General features: G+C 45.0%; 1 protein-coding gene and 3 long non-coding RNA genes across 6 annotated transcripts; all 4 read right to left on the bottom strand.

Moving 5' to 3' along the window:
- Window positions 1–575: 575 nt before the first annotated feature.
- LOC4351273 (uncharacterized) lies at window positions 576–3,418 on the bottom strand. 3 transcript variants are annotated; one of them, XM_015764162.3, is made up of 3 exons: window positions 3,227–3,418; window positions 2,197–2,397; window positions 576–1,029 (listed from the first exon to the last, which is right to left on the bottom strand). In XM_015764162.3, the coding sequence occupies exons 1-3, from the start codon at window positions 3,335–3,337 to the stop codon at window positions 1,021–1,023; spliced, it is 321 nt and encodes a 106-aa protein (XP_015619648.1). In that variant the 5' UTR covers window positions 3,338–3,418; the 3' UTR covers window positions 576–1,020. The 3 variants fall into 3 exon arrangements, with proteins under 3 accessions (XP_015619648.1, XP_015619646.1, XP_015619647.1); XM_015764160.3 differs by lacking the exon at window positions 576–1,029 and adding an exon at window positions 1,461–2,103; XM_015764161.3 differs by lacking the exon at window positions 576–1,029 and adding an exon at window positions 1,461–1,899.
- A 1,726-nt stretch (window positions 3,419–5,144) lies between these two features.
- On the bottom strand, window positions 5,145–6,661 carry LOC136354855 (uncharacterized). The gene is made up of 3 exons (XR_010738714.1): window positions 6,296–6,661; window positions 5,694–5,764; window positions 5,145–5,601 (listed from the first exon to the last, which is right to left on the bottom strand). It is a non-coding gene; the product is annotated as an uncharacterized lncRNA (long non-coding RNA).
- A 679-nt stretch (window positions 6,662–7,340) lies between these two features.
- LOC136354854 (uncharacterized) lies at window positions 7,341–9,681 on the bottom strand. Its single transcript, XR_010738713.1, has 2 exons — window positions 9,294–9,681; window positions 7,341–7,680 (listed from the first exon to the last, which is right to left on the bottom strand). It is a non-coding gene; the product is annotated as an uncharacterized lncRNA (long non-coding RNA).
- On the bottom strand, window positions 7,879–8,312 carry LOC136354856 (uncharacterized). Its single transcript, XR_010738715.1, has 2 exons — window positions 8,212–8,312; window positions 7,879–8,087 (listed from the first exon to the last, which is right to left on the bottom strand). It is a non-coding gene; the product is annotated as an uncharacterized lncRNA (long non-coding RNA).
- Window positions 9,682–20,244: the final 10,563 nt, after the last annotated feature.

Below are 20,244 nucleotides of genomic sequence, written 5' to 3'. Positions count from 1 at the left end.
ACTACTAGCTCCAATTCATCTATAGCCAATCTAATAGCCCATCCATACAATAGTTACATACTACACTATTAATACTTGGTCCCCTATCATACGCACACTGCGTCTTAGAGTCCGTGCTACAGCTGGCTACAAATCTGTAGCCCGCTGCCCTTCTCTCTCCTCATTTATCTCCTTAAAATATGTTTGCAGCTGGTTTATAGCCTGCTATTGTACCTGCTCTAAGGTGTTGTTTAGTTCCAAAAACAAAATTTTTCACCTGTCACATCGAATGTTTGAACACATGTATGGAGTATTAAATGTAGACGAAAAAAACCAATTGCACATATTGCGTGTAAATTGCGAGACGAATCTTTTAAGCCTAATTGCGTCATGATTTAACAATATAGTGCTACAATAAATATTTGCTAATGATGAATTAATTAGGCTTAATAAATTCGTCTCCCAGTTTCCTAGAGGAATATGTAATTTGTTTTGTTATTAGTCTACGTTTAATACTTCAAATGTGTGTCTGTTTATCTGATGTGACACGCAAGGAAAAAAAATTTGCCAACTAAACAAGGCATAAACTTATCAGCTGAATACACACAACAAAGTTGGATCATTCTGATTCTTGTGTTGATTGTTTATTGTCCATACATATAAAAGCGAGTACAATAGCAGACTACAAGTCAACAACTGTATGCACATACGGAGGAGAGAAGAGAAGAGAGAGAAGGAAAGTGGCTACAGATTTGTAGACAGCTGTAGCACGGACTCCAATACGTTGTGTATGTATGAGAGATGAGATCATATATTAATGGTGTAGTATATACTTATAGATAACTATTGTATAAATGAGCTAATAAATTGGCTATTAATGAATTGGAGCCCGTATCCTATTAAACTTGCTCGCACACCTTGTATTTCCAGGCACGCACACCTCCCAAAGTATGTGTGGACCAAACAATCAGGGTGTGTGAATTTTGCATTTGCCTAGGTGAAATGGCAATGCATCAAGAGAAAATATGGAGCAGAGATTGGCTACTCTACCTGTTGAGGCACAACAAAGAAGAGGTCATAATTAGGCAGCGAAGCCACCCTACTTGGGCCAAACACAACACCAAAAACTAGACACCAGCAAAGTTTCATGCTTAAGAACCAAACCAAACTGACAGAGACCCTTGATATGCAAGTACCAAACCACTTTACCACCAATAACCACAAATTGCAAACCTTTAACTTGTGGTTTCTACTAGCCTAGCAGGCTAGCACCAAAAAGCAGCCGCGAAAGATAAACCACATTTCTCCAATGAAGATGTCTAACGCTTAACCTCCTGTGATCAAGGGAGCAATGACCTCGCATTGCAGCAAGGCTTTCTTGGTTAATTCTGTCAGCTAAAACACTGATCTTAGGCTTGTCGTCGCACCCACCACAAACATAATATATAGGGACAACCTTAATAGACAAACACACAGAGAGCTCTCAACTCAAGCATGCCAAGTTGCATTCAGAAGCATATTTCCAGGTTCACTCGAGACTAGTACACATTACACTGATACAGCTGACTGCATTGTCCTCAAATAGGCAATGAACAAGGCATTAGGAATTATTACTCCCTCCTTCCCTAAATGTTTGACACAGTTGACTTTTTTAAACATGTTTGACCATTCGTCTTATTCAAAAAATTTTATGAAATGTGTAAAACTATATGTATACATAAAAGTATATTTAACAATAAATCAAATGATAGGAAAAGAATTAATAATTACTTAATTTTTTTTGAATAAGACGAATGGTCAAACATTTTTAAAAAAGTCAACGGCGTCAAACATTTTGGGATGGAGGGAGTAGGTTCCAAGATTCTTGAAGCCATACCATTTAACCTAAAAGGTGGTGCCATTCCATCCAAAGTCCGAGCGCTACGTAAAGAAAGATTTATTAGTGCTCATAATTAGGATGGAAAAGTATATGTGTTGTGCCTAGGATATTGTCAACTACAGAGAGGAACTAAACTGCAAAAGCCAAAATGTTGGCATTAAACAAACAACAGATGGCCCATTTACATTGATCTATTCTTGATGCAAAGCATGCAAACATTGAGCATGTTCTTGTGCACGATGGGCCTAACAAACAGCAAAGATGCAATGAGAACATGACTGTATGGTTTTTATGAAGACCCATGGATGAACAATCAATAAGAAATGGGGTCTGCTTACTTTGGAATCGTAGAACTTGAGATAGAAGCGGCCCTTGGGAATGGACAGCTTTGACTCCAGGATAGAGGCAATGCCAGCACTCAGCTTCTTGTTGACGTCAGGGTTCAGCCCTCCAATGGAAACCAGCTCGCCATAAGCGGCAGGCTCCTGGGTACCTCCAAATGCCATAGGCACTGAACCCTTGAGAACAACCATCACATACTGTGGAAAGAAAAAGCATTAAGCACTCTGATTAGTATGTCAACAACAAAGGTGATGCAAAATAGCTTCATTTTGTGCTGTCAACAGAAGACCAAAACATAAACTGAAGTTAATTTTCAATTTTACATAAGACAAGTCTGACATTGAAGTAACAACAAATATTTGCCATTTTTCCAGCCCACTAGCAAAAAATCTAGCTATTTCTGATACATCAAACATCGAATCAACATGTTCTTTGAAAAAGTAAAATCTGGAGTAAGTGGTTGAAGATGTCACAGCTTACAAGCATTTTAGTTTCTGATGTATACATTGAGATTATGCATAAAAGATAATTTTCTATTTGCTGAATCAAATGGAAAAACTCAAAAAATTGAGTATTTGATTTTTTTTTTTGGGGGGGGAGGGGGGGGGGGGCGCTCGCTACTCAAAATAACTAGCAAATTTGTAAAGGAAGTCCTAAATTCCAAGAAGAATAAGAACTTTGGTCTGCCCTCTCCCAGTTTCGTCGGTGGACCTATGGCTGTATTCCCATGTGAAAATCACCATATTTGACACTAGTTGAGAGGTGAGCATTTATGCACTTGGAGATGTTCTTAGTTCCTACCTAAACTAGAATCGAATTCCCAATTTCAACAGTTACACGCCAAAGATCGATGGGGGCACTTAAACTCTAATCCTCCTCGAGTAGACGGAAGAGTGATAAATCCACTATAAGGTGCCAATCCACCAAAAGATAGCTGCAAGCTAGGAATGGAGCATGAAGAACGAAGCACGCCAAAACCTAGGGTGGGTATGGGTAGAGAAGAAGAGGAAAAGGGGAGGAGCGTACGGCCTCGGGCTTGCCGATGATGGTGGCGACGGTCTTGGAGGCGTCGGCGAGGACGGCGGAGGTGTCCACCCCATCCAGGTTCACGTTGGTCGACACGTTGAGGCAAGGCATCTTCCTTCTCCGATTCCGACTCCTTCGTCGTCGTCGTCTGAGTCGCCCTCCCTCTTCTAGTCTTCTTCCTGCTGCGCCTCTGCGGCTCTGCCTCTACTCCCCTCCGCTCTATCCAACGCACACTGTATTATTGGGCCTGGCTTGGAGCTTATTGGGCCTCCAGCTATGATTCGCGTTGTGTCGCTGACGTAGCCCGCCGTCCCCGGTCACAGGTCCTCCACGCACGCGCCGCCCCGGCGCCGGCAGCAGGCAGGCCACGCGCCAGCGACGCCGCCCGGTCGTCTGAGTCCGACGAAGCTAACTCTTCCCTAGTTCCCTTCATCCCCTGCCCTGCACGTAGTCTGTAGATGTCATGCCTAGATGGAATACTATCAGGGAACTAATAACTAAATAAAGAGAAAAGTTTTTCATGAAAGTTAAACAATATTTTTAAAGGTAAATTGGAACCATGCCATTATAATTTTGTAAAGTTTAAGATATGTCATCGGTATCTCAATAACATGTAGGACCCACATGAGTCAATGACATGTGGGTCAGGATGGTATATCTCAAATTTTGCAAAATTATAATGGCATGGTTCCAATTTTCCCCTTTTTTTATTTTTTTTAAACGGCAATTTTTTTTTGAGAATTACACAGTACAGGCACTCACAACGCACGCGCACAAACCTCTACCCAGTACAGGCGCCTCGCTGTCGACGGGTACGTCGCCTACCACTAAAAGATACCACTGAAAGCTAGCGCCTATGAGCATCACAGTATAGGCGCCTCGCTGTCGACGGGTACGTTGCCTACCACAGACGCCTCGCTGTCGATGGATACGTCGCCTACCACTGAAAGCACGACGCCGATAAATCCTGGAAAATTCGCTCCCATGAGGAGTCGAACCCAAGATCTCAGGTGCTACTGAGACTCTTGTAACCACTAGTCAACATGCCATTTCGCTTTTAAACGGTAATTGGTACTCCCTCCGTTTCAAAATATTTGACACCATTGACTTTTTAGTACATGTTTGATCATTCGTTTTATTAAAAAAATTTAAGTAATTATTTATTCTTTTCATATCATTTGATTTATTGTTAAATATACTTTCATATACACATATAGTTTTACATATTTCATAAATTTTTTTGAATAAGACGAACGGTCAAACATGTGCTAAAAAGTCAACGATGTCAAACATTTTGAAATGGAGGGAGTATTTACATGCATTATATAGAGCAAAAATTGCCAGCCATATTGGCTAGCTGTAGTACACATGTAACACAACAAGATGAGAAAATCCCTTGTGTGCCCATGAAAACTCATCCAATCCCTTACATGCGCCCTCGAATTTTACTCGATCTTCTCTGTACCCCTCAAATTTCGCTTTGATCCCTTCCATGCCCCTCCCGTTAGGTTTCCTTCATTTGGCAGTTAAGTGTGGTTCCAAATGTCCAAAATACCCTTCTGCAATAGGGTGAGCAATGTGTATCTTCCGTATGAGCGACAGCTAGATTGAAAAAAATAAAACAAACGGTGACTGAACAATGTGTATTTTGAGGCTAAATGAGTGTATAACAAATTTATTGTGGTACTGAAAAATGTAATATATCTTTTTGTTTAGGAAAAATAATAGGATGAGGAAAAGCAACATGCATGAGTTTCCTCTATAGAAGAAATTGGATCCTCTGTACAAGAAAATGATTCTAGTACAATAAGAGCATCAATAGCTTCATACATAACTATAGAGACATACAAAAAATCCTTTCCATACATAACAGTTCATATCATGCACACACAATTCCATTTCCATACCCAGTAGTGCAGGAACCAAATCAACTATTCATTCCATACATCAGGAGCACAATGGCATAAGGTCCATAATAGTATGTCCATAACAGGGACATTTCATGAGAAAGCAATCCTTACAATAGCGAAATGAGATATCAACTATGACTAGAGCACTTTGCAGGGCATCACAACAACAAAACCCAGCAGCCTCCACAAGAGAAATGGCAGTACCAAAATAAAACCTAATCAGCAAGCCATATATATGATTTAGTCCATAAGCTTTCTTTTGCTCCTAGTGCCCATTGCAGGACTCTTATTTTTGCTCCTTGTGCACATAGCTGGGCTATCAGGAGTACCAGAACGTGATGGCTTTCCCTTTGTTTTGCTCTTCACCTTTTTTGGTGCAACGGTAGGTGTTTTATCTCCAATACATGGCAAGGCTACAACATGTTAGATGGCTCAGGTTGATTAGAGCCAGTAAGTGATCTTGATCTAGAAAAGAGAGTTGAGAATAAATTGCATAGAACAACATAATGCCAGCAAATTGACATAATTGATCTATGTCTCTTGATCTAATTACTTACCTAATTGATATACTTGAACATGAGCTATTGTTCCATGTACTATTGTCCTCAGTGAAATGAAAGTTTTGACTCTGGAAAATAAATTGTTATATACCTAACTGATCTAAATCCATGTAGAATGAAATAAAGAAATTTGCCTAACCTAGGAGAGTATGCCATTATTGGTGTAACTATTGGAGCAGCCATGATAATTAAAAAACAGGGCTCGCTAAAGCACTAAATCATTCGATAGTTTAACACATTAGGGGAAAAAACGCTGCGCTTGTCGTCTCGGCTGTTGTTAGCTTCAGCTACTGGCTGTAGCGCTGCTCTTGCCAAGGCAATGCGAGTGACCAAAATTTGTCGATGCTAGAAACAGCACAAGCTTGCAACAAACAGCGCGGGGAATGCATGGGAAATTCCAAATAGAGGTTGGACAATGTCGCTGAACTCCTAGTAATAAAGTGCCCTAGGCCTAGGCAGTGTTGTTGGTCTCCAAGCGCTTGCAAGGAAGCTCCAGGAGAGGCAGATCATTGGGATACTCACGCGTCGATTAGGTATGGTAGATCCACCCCCAATAAGAAGTGCAACAAACCAACAGGAAAAGAAGATGATTAACTTACCGGCTAGATGATCCCCAACTGATGAGATCCCCAACTTCCTTTGGGGTTTCTCCTCCTGCTCCAGGGAGGGCGGTGGCCGGCGGCCCGTGCGGCGGGAAAAAGACAGCTGGACGACGACGTGCGCGGCGGGGAGGGCGGCGCGCGCGGTGGGAGGGCGACGCCCGCGCGGCAGGAAGAAGACGGCTGGACGACAATGCGCGTAGCGAGAGGGCGGCGGGACAGCTGGACGACGACGCGCGCGGCTGGAGGGCGACGCCCGCGTGGCAGGAAGAAGACGGCTGGACGACGACGCGTGAGGCGGGAGGGTGGTGCATGCGGCCGGAGGGGGGCGGAACGGCGGCGCTAGCTACTGCAAGCCGGCGGCGCGGGAGGCCGCTCGAGTCGAGTGGATAAGAGGCAGGTTGACCAAAAAGAGGATAAGACTTAGGGTTGGAGGGGCATTTTGGTATTTTTTAAAAATACTGACAATACAACACACGGTTTGATTACCATTTCTAACGGAAACCTAATAGGAGGGGCATGGAAGGGATCAAAGCGAAATTTGAGGGGTACAGAGGAGATTGAGTAAAATTCGAGGGTTGGATGAGTTTTCATGGGCATACAAGGGATTTTCTCCAACAAGATGCCATATGCAGCCAGTACACTTGTCAAGATTAGACAAAACCATACGGCGCAACAAAATATGCCACAAAAATATAGCGGCCGATTAGATGGCATAGCATAGTAGCATGTTCAATATATAGAGCAGGGCATAGTGGCTGATTGCGTTTTTCTTTAACACCATTTAAAAAGATTGGACTGCTACCACTGCATATAATGCACCCTTGAGTTGATTCTGTAGAGCTGAATGAAGATAGTCAATTGCTTACCACATATATGAATAACATGCTTCACACTATGGATGACACTAAATATTGCCCTCATTATCACATAACCACAAAATCAGCACAGTTGTTCAAAATCACAAGCAGAGTAGAACATGAAGCACTGTTATGTTTTAAAGATTATCATTGATAACAATCATAAATTCATAACACTGTATCGCTAATACAAATAACATTATATTGCAGTATAAACAAAATGACCAAAATAGTTTCAAAGCATATACTATACATCCCAGTTTATGCTTGTAAGACAACCTTTTGGGTGATCAGCAATGTTTCAAACAGCACAGCAAATATATAGCTTCTCCAACGAAGTTCAGCAAATTGATATAGCCATATATACACTGACAATTAATTGCATTATCTCTACTCATAAAGAACCTGTTGTGTACAACCATATATATATACGGTATATAAAGTGCATGTCCAATAATATACGATGCCCACCACCAATCTCGCCCCTGTTGGTCTCGTTGCCGCATCTTCGCTGCTGCTTTGCCACTGGTCATGAGAACCAATCCAAGCAGAAGTGTAACATAATGGCGATTACTTACCCAATATAGTTGCAACAATAAAACTAATAATGCAAAATTGCAAAGTCGGTCATAATTGGGTTATTAAAATTAGGCCTTAAGCTAAAATGCTCAATGAATAGCAAAACACAAAACATCACGGTCTTGAGAAATCTAATGATATAAGTTTGTTTTGAACAAAAGGTTTCCTTCCCTATGCATCACTCATTTTCTTTCTGAAATTAAACTACATTGCTACCATCCACTAATCATCAGCTAGCACGAAATTGCTTATATTGCCCTTTAAAGCTTATATTGCAATGAATGAATCTGATTCAGAAAAATGTCGCTCATCCCCTGATTAGCTACAAATCTGACTGCACCACAACTTAATACCTGTCCATAGAGGGTGGCAAACCATATTAGTTTTGCCTGGATCGGTAGTTAAAAATAAAAATTTGTATCCATGAACACAACCTCCCAAATTTGCATCCTATAGAAAGAAGTCATCACAGTTTACCTTAGGTATTTGCTAGTGACAAATTTCATCTTTTTCCCAGCAGGTCATACCACCTAAACCCTTTGAAGCTAATGAACCAATCATTGCCAAAAGGAAACTAAGGTTAGTGCATCAACAACAGAAAGAATAAAAAGCCGTGCAGTCATTCATGCAATCCTTAACATGAATGGCAAGGCACGAAAAAAAAAATCTACAGCACTCATTCGTGCAATCCATAACACGAATGGCAAGGAAGAAAAGCCACAGCTACAATTTAGTTTCAAGAGAAGATGTTAACCACAATTTGCATACCATGCAAATCTATGATTAACATCTAGCAAAAACAAATGCTATCCCTATTTGCAGCTCTAAAGAGACATATATATTCAGTACAAGGTCAGACAATGGGAGTCTCTATCACTTGACAGTAAATCGTAAAAAGCCACTAAATTTGATTGCTAGATAGTTTCAAGTTGTGCAACCTAAAGTTACCACTGGGTTATACAGAACTGCAAGAAATATAGCAAGCCAGTCAATTGATAGTCCAGCAGCCACCACCTTTTCCCATTCTAATTTGAGCCAGAGGTGCTAAGTTTTCTGCGTTGCGAGCATGTCAACGGGTTTCCAATCTACATGCACTAAGAAAGAAGGAGCCCATGATGACGATGGCAACATGCTACTAAGAATGAAGTAACCCAGGGTGGAGATGGCAATGGACTGCTTGGTGATGGATCTGCTGTTCTGCAACAAATTGATCCATCCTAACCATGCTGAAACCCAGTGTTATCAGCAGAATGATCATTACGGGGGGTAAAACATTTTTGACCAGATCGATTGCTCCATTTCAGGCACAAACCATAACAGGTAGGGGAAAAGGAAGACAGTATACATGTCTTTTTTTTTCACTAAATACCAGCAGAGTGGCGTCAAAGCACAAATGAATGCAAGCAAAGCTCCACTCGCTGGATGCATTGCTCTCAGAATGCCATCAAGAACAAAAAGGTTCCAGGCAGATCCACTCGCTAGATCCATTGCTCTTGAGGATGGCAGCAAGAACAATCAGGTGGCTGGGACTTGAGGGGAGGTTTACTTTGGAGAATTACCTCTACACATCCGTCCGGACCGCCCAATTTCCTCAGCCGGGATCAACCACCTCGCCGTCAACCTCAAGCTCTGATCTCACAAATGGGTGTTGCGCTGCGACCAGATTAGTGCGTCCCATCGATTTCCAGCCCTAGCTCATGCCACCGCACTGCTTTCGGCCGCCGCCGGCGTTTCCCCAGGCTCCTTCTCCCTTCCCCCGATGAGCTCGCCAGATCCAGCGAGAGGCATCGGTGGGCGGACAGTTGCGGCGCGGCGAGGCTCGGGCCGCGAGCCATCATAGCAGGGGAGGGAGGGGGAGGAGGCAGCGGCAGGGAGAGCAAGGGAGGACGGCATGGGAGCAGTGGCTGGCTAGGGTTTCGGTGGGGAGGAGGATTGACCGATTGGGGTGTTCATTTTTTTCAAAAGAGCCCCTTTCTGTTCGATTTTTCGAGCGCAGTTCTATTTTGGGGTTTTTCTCTTCTTCGTATAAAGTTTTCATGCTTGTGAAGGGCCTAAAAGTAAGAACGAAAACTTAGGACCGTATTGTATTGGGACCTAAAACAAATTACCAACAAATTGAAGGGTCTTTTTGAAAATTATCCACCCTTATCATCCTGCCGTTCAATCAAGCCGATCGGACAGCGCGCGGGGCCGACGTGGATAGCGCCGCGTGCGAACACGCCGCCCGGAATCGCTCTCCGCTCGCCAATTCAGGGCAGGTTTTAATTTAACCGAGACATTTTGGCGCACGTTGTGCGTCCTATCAATATTAAACCCAAATGTATCATGAAATCAATGTGTCAAAACAAAAATATATAAAAAAATTATTACAAAATTCTCCAGTAGTGAATAAAATTACTTATCATATTACTGTAACAGCAAGTTGTGCATAGACACTGTCAAGGGAAGTCCCCCGATAGCGGGAGGCCGTGAGACCCCCCTTTCGTGAGTTCGGCCGGGAGAAGAAGCTCGCCTCTTAGAAATCACGTATCCGCCCCTAAGGCTCTTGGCTAAACTTGCACACAATCGAATTATACAGGTTCGGGCCGCTGTGGAGCGTAATACCCTACTTCTGTGTTTGGGATTATGAATGAGTATTAAAAAGGTTCCTTTTCTCCGGAGAGCACTCTCGCCCTTCTTCTCCTAGAGTTCAGGTTTTTTGAGAGTCGTCCATTTGCTCGGTGGGCAAGGTCCTCCTTTTATAGTTCAAGGGGATACCACATGCACCGCCTCTACCTACCCTTCCATAGGAAGGGGGGGAACCCCACTTCACCTTGACCGGGCCACGATCCGTGCCTTCGCCCGGGAGCTAAGCAGCAGCCCGTCCTTGAGTGGGACCCAGCGCCGTCCCCCGCCTGACATGGGGGACAGCCCTGTCATTCCCTCATAAATGAGTGAAGGCTTGTGGTGGTCCTTCCCCAAATGACGCTCTGACGGGACGGGTCATACCTACCCCCACTCCGCCGGATCAGAGGCGACGTGGGGGCACGACCGCCCCGTCAATCGGACGTGACCGGCAGCAGGCCGGTCACAGACTGGTCACGTCTGATTGACGTGGGTCAGTTAGGCGGCACCGCGCGCCTGCCACAGTTGGGGCGCTGCGCATTGATGGCTGTCCAGCTTGGGTCCTCTCCTCGCTCTCTCTGCTCCGCCACGTGGCAGCTGGGCGAGGGCCTCGGGGCGAGGCAGTGGGAGAGCCCGAGGGACACGACGTGGCTCCCCGAGGCCCCCCGGCCGCTTCTGTGACTCGCAAGGTGCGGGAGTAGGGCCAGGCTGTAGAGCCACGCGGCTGGATGGGAAGGTGACTTCCCCTCACTTCGCATACCCCCGGGCCCATATCTTCGACAGTAGCCCCCGGCATCATGTCGGACATTGGCCTCTTGAGGTCGGTCCGACGTGGTGCCTCACGACTTCTCGAGCAGGGGTTGTGGGCCCAGCAGGGAACCCAAGGGAATATTGTCGAGTGGCCAAGTTGGCGTGCCAACCATAGCAACGGTTTGGCCGCCACTGACTGCGCTAAAGATGAGGATGCTTAAGACGGGGAAATCGGGGGGTCGGTCAGACCACGCCTCGATTCCCTCACCCGCTACTCATGCAGCAGTAGTGGTGACGGTTTGCTCAGGTTGCGCCCGTGACCGTTGCGCGCCCTACTCCGAGTGTGAAGCATCTAGGCCCCCAGTGTTAATTTTGGTAATTAATGACAAGCACTAATTATGGACTAACCGTTGTCTTTGAGCTATACATTTTAAGTTAGGTCCACGTCATATGTGCGCATGGATGATTATCGATGGATTAAAATTGACAGCGCAAAGCAAAGGGAAAGAAGACGGTAAAACTAGCGCTTTAATTTAGAATTGATCGAGGTGTAGGGCGACCAAATTTGCTAGTTTAATTTTAGTTTCGCCGTACTATTAAGAGGGGTAATGACCTAGTAAAGAGATGAATTTTAATTGCCACATTAGGTCATTGCATTTTCATTTGTGCTCTCTTTTTCATTACACACACATTCACTTGCAAATTCACTGGGTTCGGCCTGACCAGGGGCGGTCAGACCGGCCACATAGTGGCGGTCTGACCAGCGTGCCCTGGCCGGTCTGACCGGCCCCGCGGGCGGTCTGACCGGTGGCACTTTCCCGGTCAGACCGGCCCCCTGGAGGCCGAGATGATGCTGCTCGGGATGGCCGATACAGAGCCAACGGAGCCGTAGTCGGTCAGACCGAGCTGATGGCGGTCTGACCGAGCCGAGGCCGGTCTGACCGGCCACCCCATGTCGGTCTGACCGGTCAGGCTGATGGGGCCCTCTGACAGCACTTCAACGGCTAGTTTTCTAGCCGTTGCAGAGTAGCACGGTCTAACCGGCCACATACCTTCGGTCAGACCGGCAGAGCACAAAGTTGGGGGATTTCGCCACCAACGGCTAGTTTTGGTGGGTGGGAGTATAAATACTCCCCCACCAGCAGCAAGGGGGCTCTCTTGGCACCCAATTCAATTGCATACACTCCTTGCACCTCTCTCACACTCACTTGAGCTTTGTGTTCATCCATCTAGTGTGTTAGAGGGTTGTTTAGCCAAGAGTCAAGTGCATTTGCTTCCATTGTAGAGCTAGTGTGGCACTTGATCATCTCCACACCGGGTCGTTGCTTGTTACTCTTGGAGGTTGCCGCCTCCTAGACGGCTTGTGGAGGAGTTGCCCGGTGACCTCTCCGAGAAGATTGTGGAGGAGGCCCGGCGCCGGTTTGTGAGTGGTTTGGAGTTCACCACCTTCGGAGTGAAGGAAGAACTACCCCGAGTGATCGAGGCTTGGGTAGTCCTCTCCGTGGGCTGGCTCCCGCCTTGCCCACCCCTTGATGAAAGGGGCATGCGGTGGCTTCGTGGTTGAGCGGTGGAGTTGGGCTCGCCTCAACGGGGAGTAGGAAACCGGTGAGTTTCCGAACCTCGGTGAAAAATCTCTTGTCTCATTGTCCCAATTGATTGTCGCATTTACATTTGTGCAATTTACTTTCCTAGAGATATAATTGAGCCACTATCACCCTAGGTTTGCAAAACATAACTTAGTTGCTTAGTTAGAGTTCACCCTCACCAAGCCTAGCAACTTAGGTTAGATTTGATTAGGTGTTATTTAATTTTTAAATCGCCTATTCACCCCCTCTCTAGTCGACATCTCGATCCTACAGAGTGTGCTGCTGATAGGCGCACTAAATGCGGGGCGCGGATTCAATGGGCGACATGATGAGTGGACGCGGGAATCGAAAAGATAACCGCGGGTGCGAGAATTGTGGGGGCAACCGTGAGGGCGTGAAACTAGGAGGTGAGCGTGGGTGAGGCGAGGATAAAAGGGTACGGAGGCAGGGACTCTGCCTCCTTCCTTTCGCCAACCGCCCATACGTCTTCTCGCTCCTTAAGCCCTAATGTTCTTGCCACTTCACACTATCCCGTGCGCCAAGCCTTCCACTGCTTCTCCATCGGCCATCATGGCTCAAGACGCTGGTGACACAGTACTCCCGGCATCACGCATTACGGCGGATAGGCACCTTAACCTCCCCCGCAAGATCATGCCGGAAGGCGCCGTCGTGAGGGCGGGGGAGTCGCGGCCGCGGCCGCGATATCCGGAGCGGTCCGTGTACCTCTTGTCCTTCGCTATGGCGGGGTTGATTCCGCCATTCTCCGGATTCTTCCATGAGGTTTTGGATTTCTACGAAATCCAAGCCTTGCATCTCGCACCCAATGCCGTGATGATGCTGGCCATCTTCGCGCATCTATGCGAGATGTTTATCGAGGGGCGGCCGACGATGCGGCTGTTCCAGTCTATCTTCATCCCGCAGCTGCTGCAAGGCGCGGTGGTGGGGGGATGTTACTTCTAGCCCCGGCCAGGCACGGCGGGGCAATATATCGAGAGTCATCTCCGCAAGAAATGGGAGGACTGGAAGAAGGACTGGTTCTACATTGCGTTGCCGGACCACCCGCGACTTCGGCTTCCCGCTGGTCCTCCCGAAAGATCTGCCGCATGGCTGGCGGTTTCGGAGCTGGGCGAGGAGTACGACGCAGTGTGGGATCGCCTTAGGGGCCTGCGAAGCCTGGGCCTCACAGGGGTGATGGTCTTTGGTGACTATTTCCGCCGCCGCATCGCACCTCTCCAGGATCGACCCCACGGCGCGTGGGAGTACACTGGTCCCAACGACCTCATGCGTACGCATGTGGGTGAGCGCTGGGACTGGGGGGAGGAGGACGCGAAGATGGTGATTCGGTGGGTGCTGGGCCTGGATTCCGCCGAGCCAACACTGATTCCAGACGGAATCCTTCCCCTCTGCTGCGACCGCGACCGGGAGAGCATCCTGGCCGTGATGTCGGCTGTCAGCACCGGCAGGAGCCGGTCCTGCCGGGGCGGCGCCGAAGGTGGCACGGCCGGCGCGAGCGGGGGCGGCAGCTCCAGGGCACCTGGTCCGAGCCGCGGTCCCGAGCCCGAGGCCGAGGCCGAATCTACCCGGGGGCCCGAAGCAAGGGGCTAGAGGGACCGTAGCTCCCCCTTGCACTTGGGGCACCCTTGGGGCCGATCGCGCGGAAGGGGGTCGAAAAGAGCCCCCAGTCTCGCGGGGGATCCAGCAGCACTCCGTCGTTCCGGGGGCGGACTGCGACCTTTTCTTCTCCGACTCCGACAAGTATGGAGCCGCTTCTGCAGGTGCTCGCCGCCGCCGATTCCACCGTCTCGGAGGGGCTCAATGCCCAAGTTCAAGCTCTGGCGGAAGAGCGACGACACCTAGAGTTGAAACCAATCCTACTGTCCTTTTACACCGTCTTGACAAGGCCTCCGAGGAACCTAAGGGAACTTCGGCTAGGGACGCCCAGAGTTGATAAGGCCTTGTCGGATCCTGTAGAGACAAACGACCATGTAAGATCTGGTCATGTAAGAGTTCTCACCGTGTGTATTAACTAAGCCGTGTAATCGGAAATTGAGTTTTCCAACTTCACGGCTGAGGGCTAGGATCAGTGCTTTTTCAACCAAGGCAGGTCAAGGGTCCAAGAGCCTTATCCTCCGAGATCGATTCTCCGACGACAAGGCTGGGGGCTAGGGAGAGTGTATGACTCAACAAACTGACTGATCGAAGTCGGTAAGAGAGAAGACGCTCATATACAAAACATTGGTCTGTACATTCAATTTACTTTCAGTTTTTCATATATATTATAACATGTCACCCTTCGAGCGTTCGCTCGGGGGCTATTTCTATCTAATATTCTTTTCTGAGTATTGATTTCAGGAAAATTCTATTCGACATTGTTGAAGACTTCATGTCTCTATGGTTCTACACCAAGATCGACTAAGGCAAGTACGACAAATATTGACAAGGCTTCGTCGCAAGCTCTGCACCTTCTCGACCACTCGAGAACGGTTGGTGGATCTCGACAAGGAATACGGAATGAAGAAATGGTGTACCCACCGAGATAAAATTTCTTGACTTCAATCCAAATTCTTGATCACAGCAAGACGGGAGACTTAGTCGTATGCTCTGTACTTTCTTGGTTGACGTCGGAGATTGACTTGGACAAACCCTATAGGTGCCCGTTTGAGGCTGATAAGGGAAGTCTAACGTTATCTCTGAACTCACCGAGAACGGTCACATGAGCTCGATAACAGTTATTCCAAGGTCTGCGCGCGGTTGAGAATATGAATTCGTTCATTTGCATTGAAGTCGGAGGCTACTGTCAGGGTTATGGATACCACATACCTAATAGTAGTTGACTAAATCTCGGCAGGACCCACCACATACTATGTCTTATACGGAAACAACCTTCGGATATAGGAGGAGTTCCGCATAAGGAAGGATAACCATAATTCTACATGGAAACGACAAGGACTACTCTGATTATATCCATATTGGTTTCCCTAGTTCTACTTGGACAAGGGGACACCTATGGGTATAAATACAAGGCCCCCTAGGAGAAGAGGGGAGACAACCAACACAACCAACAGACAATCAACACACACGGAACAACAGAAGCCACAACATACAAGCCAACATACGCCAAGACAAGACGCCGGACATCGATTTCAGGGATACGCACGGCTAGTCCCCTGATGTCTCCGGACTATGGTGTCTCCGGATACTGTTAGGAGAGACGAAAGCGCTATCTCTGATGTCGCCGGACACGGATTCAAGGAGGAAGACTAACCTGTTGTCGACTACGAGTCAGAACTTCAGACCGCCATGTCGACAACAGTTAGATAGGCTACCCCAAATATTGTATTGGTCTGATTATGATGAATAAGATCAACGACCGGCTTCAGCATTACCTGATAATTCAAGGGCCCGAACCTGTATAAAAATCCTCGCCTCCGTCTCTTTTACCTAAGTCTCGCATGTATCCTAGTACTAACGATCCCCATACTATGCAAATACCGGAATCGCGACATCAAACGTCGACATATATAGGTCAATCCAATAAACCACTTGATTAAACAATTAACTAAATTATTTATTATTTGAATAAATCACTTGATTAACGGCTGTATGCAAACTAACTTCGAGCATGGAGTTTCTGCCTCATTAGGTTATCTGATCCTAATACAATATTCTGCTCAGATCATCGAGCAGGAGGTAGCATGGTCAGCAGAATATCTTCTGCTAGGTATACATCAGCCGATAAAATTGGATATCTTTTGCAGAAAATCAACTTAAAAATTGTAGAACATCTAAAATATGGTCGATCCGTCCTTCTGTTATGTATGGTTTCTGCTCCCAGTAGAAACTGATAACCATATATAGATGGTTCGTTAATATAGGCCGACAGGGCAAAAGGTTAATATAAACAGTAGGTTCCTTGTGAAATTAATATAGACAGAAGGTTAGATCACCTTCTGCTCGTTTTAAACATTTAATTGGTTGATGATTCTAGATGAGGTAATTATACATGAAGTGGATGATCTTCTGCTTGTTTTAGCCGGTTGATGATACTATATAGATGGGCTGTATGACCAGCAGAAAATCTTCTGCTTTTACAAGAAAATGGCAGAACACACCTAACAGAATTCCATCTTCTGCTCGTTCCCGCCTTCCCGGAACAGAATAACATCCTGCTCGTGGCGAGGAAAATTTGGCAGAAAATAAGCAAAAAAAATCATGCTCGTTCCCTATAGTAAGGAGACCTCGAACATAGAACAGTAACTAATTTGCATCAGTTTGAAATTTGAATACACGCAGAAAACAAGCCATCAGATCAGCATGCAGTTGGTCCAGTATTTGAACTAAAATTTTAGCCAACCGTATTATCCACTAGATAGGATTTGGATCACCTTCTGCTCATTTCCTTCATGTATTTTATCCACCGGATGGTGATAGATCACTTTCTGCTCGTTCCCTGTAGAAATGCCATATACTACTATATGGAACCACGGTAGAACAGAAACTGTTCTGCTCGTACAGGGCTGTTCATACACAAACTTCTGCATCGCCCGCTGCCACCGGCGAAACGAATTACTGCATGATGAACACTACACATTTCTGCTCCTTAGAGACTAGTTCTGTTTACTTACATGAGCCAATTCCGTCTACAGTCGTACTCTACCTATAGACTAAGCCCTATGAAGGATTTTGCAGAACATCTTCTGCTTGTTCCTAAGGACTATAGGAGTACCGTGTATATATATAAACAGCCAAAATGTACATCAAATGGAGCATGAGTTATAACTTCTTTCTTCTGCTCGTCTTAGCCGCTGCGTGTAGTGGACGACCAGAACATCTTCTTCTCGATTATTTTTTAATCGGTTGATGATGCAAGTGGGGCAGAACATGCACAACGACATAACACACTAATCCGGGATTCAAAAAGATTTAACTTGACCAACTAACATGCATATAAAATTATTTGAATCCCAACCAAATAGCGGCCAGCAACCTAAACGGATCTAATTACACACCAACCCGCTAATGGTAACTCCTAGAGCTGCATAGATCTTGCGTACGGTGGATAGAGCAGGAGTAGTTACTCTCGGTAGTAGTTTATAATTTTCATATATATATATATATATATATATATATATATATATATATATATATATATATATATATATATATATATATATATATATATATATATATATATATATGTGGAAAGTCAAATATGAACCAAGATTCATTTGCACCTAGAATGTGAACCGTTGATGCATTCCAAGAAGTGTGCTAGCTAAATGTACCTTCCCTAGCATTTGTGATGGCTTACTGTAAGGGCACAGGAGAGGGGTGGTACACAATGGTACTGTGCAATGATATAGGACATGTATTTATTTGCTCTACCAAGGACTCTGCTCCTCTGCCACGTGCTCCTCCAAGAGACTTAGATAGAGTAAGAGATTTGAGTGAATGAACATTATTAGCTACTCCTAGTTGCTCTAAATATTTTTTTTCATGTCAAGTGCTATTAGTGTTTACTTGTCCAAATTATATTACTCTTCTGGTAATTAAAAGACCAAAAAAATGCCAAGTTATATATCATTTTCCAATATCATATTTCCAGACATCAGTTTGCATATATCATTTTTGCAAACAGCACTTTCAGAAAAACATTTTTTTTCATGGTGCCAAATGATATATCATTTTTTGGACATTACTTTGCAAATATCATATTTTGGTAGGTTCATCTTAATATCTTTTCTATCTAGATTATAACAAAATTAGATTTTAGAATGTAGCATATATTTATAAATATGTGTGTGCGCGCGCGCGTAAAAATATCAGTCATGTGATTTTCTTTATTTTAATACATGCCAAGTGATATATCATTTTGCAAAACATTTTTCGGACGTCACCTTTTGAAATGTCATTGTTGAAAATATCATTTTGGGTGGTGAGTGCACGTTCGTCTTCATATATAATGTCTCAACAAAACTAGACATAATTCAAATTCTGGATATATAAACAAATTACATATATTAGTTAAAAATGGATACTTGCATGTAGTCTTATAGCAAATAATAGGTTCCCATGTGAATCAGTATAAATGCTGGTAGGGAATCGATTAAAAAAAAAGTTTTCTCTCTCTTTCTCTAGAGTGCAATGGCCACACAGTGAAAAGACAGCCACAGTTCATGAGTGAAAGGACATGCCACAAGTTATTATCTCCAATTTTTTTCTGTACGACATTGAGCATAGGAGGTACATTGGCTGCGTTCGTTTGGGTAATAGGGAGTGAGAATACACATTATTTTCCGCGCGCACGCTTCTCAAACTACTAAACGGTGTATTTTTTAAAAAAAATTTCTATATGAAAGTTGCTTTAAAAAAATCATATTAATCCATTTTTGAAATTTAAAATAGTTAATACTCAATTAATCATGAGCTAATGGTTCACCTCGTTTTGTGTATCTTCTCAATCTCCTCAATCCCCTTCTCCTCAGACACACCCTTAGTACATTGAGCACAGGTTATTAGCACGCATGATGACCATGGCTGCATGGGAGGAGCGTGCACACGTGTTGCCCAAGGAATTGAGGTGCATATGAACCGCGGTTCATATTATCCAGCTCATATATATATATATATATATATATATATATATATATATATATATATATATATATATATATATATATATATATATATATATATATATATATATATATATATATATATATATATATATATATATATATATATATATATATATATATGTGTGTGTGTGTGTGTGTGTGTGTTTTTGTGCGTGCGCGTGCGTCTCACCGTCTAGTGATCATGAGCTCGGCATCCCCACCGGTGTCTCTGTCACTCCACAACGCCTATACACTGACGGTTTATTTGTGGCAGCCGTCGGCGCACTCTCGAGTCAAGCGTATATAACCAGGCGGCTTGACATAATTTGGGTTCGGCCCCAATTGTCGGCGTATATAAAACAGGGCCGCTGACACCTGGAGTGTTATCCATCGCTCCTACGTTTCGCTACACCCTAACATTCCCTAAAACAACCTGATCTTAACTGCGTGTTGCAACCACTGGTGGAGAAACCATCTTTCGTCGGTCGGCCGATTTCCACAATAGTCCCGGATGCAATAAAAACCGGGGCTAAAGATGATCTTTAGTCCCGGTTCAAAAGGGTAACGGGCATATTTGATCTTTAGTCCCGGTTTGTGTTACCAACCGAGACTAAAGATCATCTTTAGTCCCGGTTCGAATGCTGTCAGTGGCTGTCAGGCCCCCCCGGGATCTTTAGTCCCGGTTGGTAATACCAACCGGGGCTAAAGATCCCGGTGATCTTTAGCCCCGGTTGGTGCTACCAACCGGGACTAAAGTCCCACCCCTATATATATGTCTTCTTCCTCCTCCAGCTGCCCGAGCAAGCTTCAAAATTTCTTCTTCCTCCTCCAGCTGCCCGAGCAAGCTTCAAAATTTCTTCAAAAAAGAGGGGAGGTCATGCCAAAATTTATATTGAATTTATTTTGGTGATTACATACAAATCGGAGGTGCCTAAAAGGTTTGCAACTTCATC

This window comes from Oryza sativa, chromosome 12 (genome assembly GCF_034140825.1).
Source record: "Oryza sativa Japonica Group chromosome 12, ASM3414082v1".
NCBI classification, from domain to species: Eukaryota; Viridiplantae; Streptophyta; class Magnoliopsida; order Poales; family Poaceae; genus Oryza; species Oryza sativa.
This window is presented reverse-complemented; position numbering and strand designations above follow the sequence as displayed.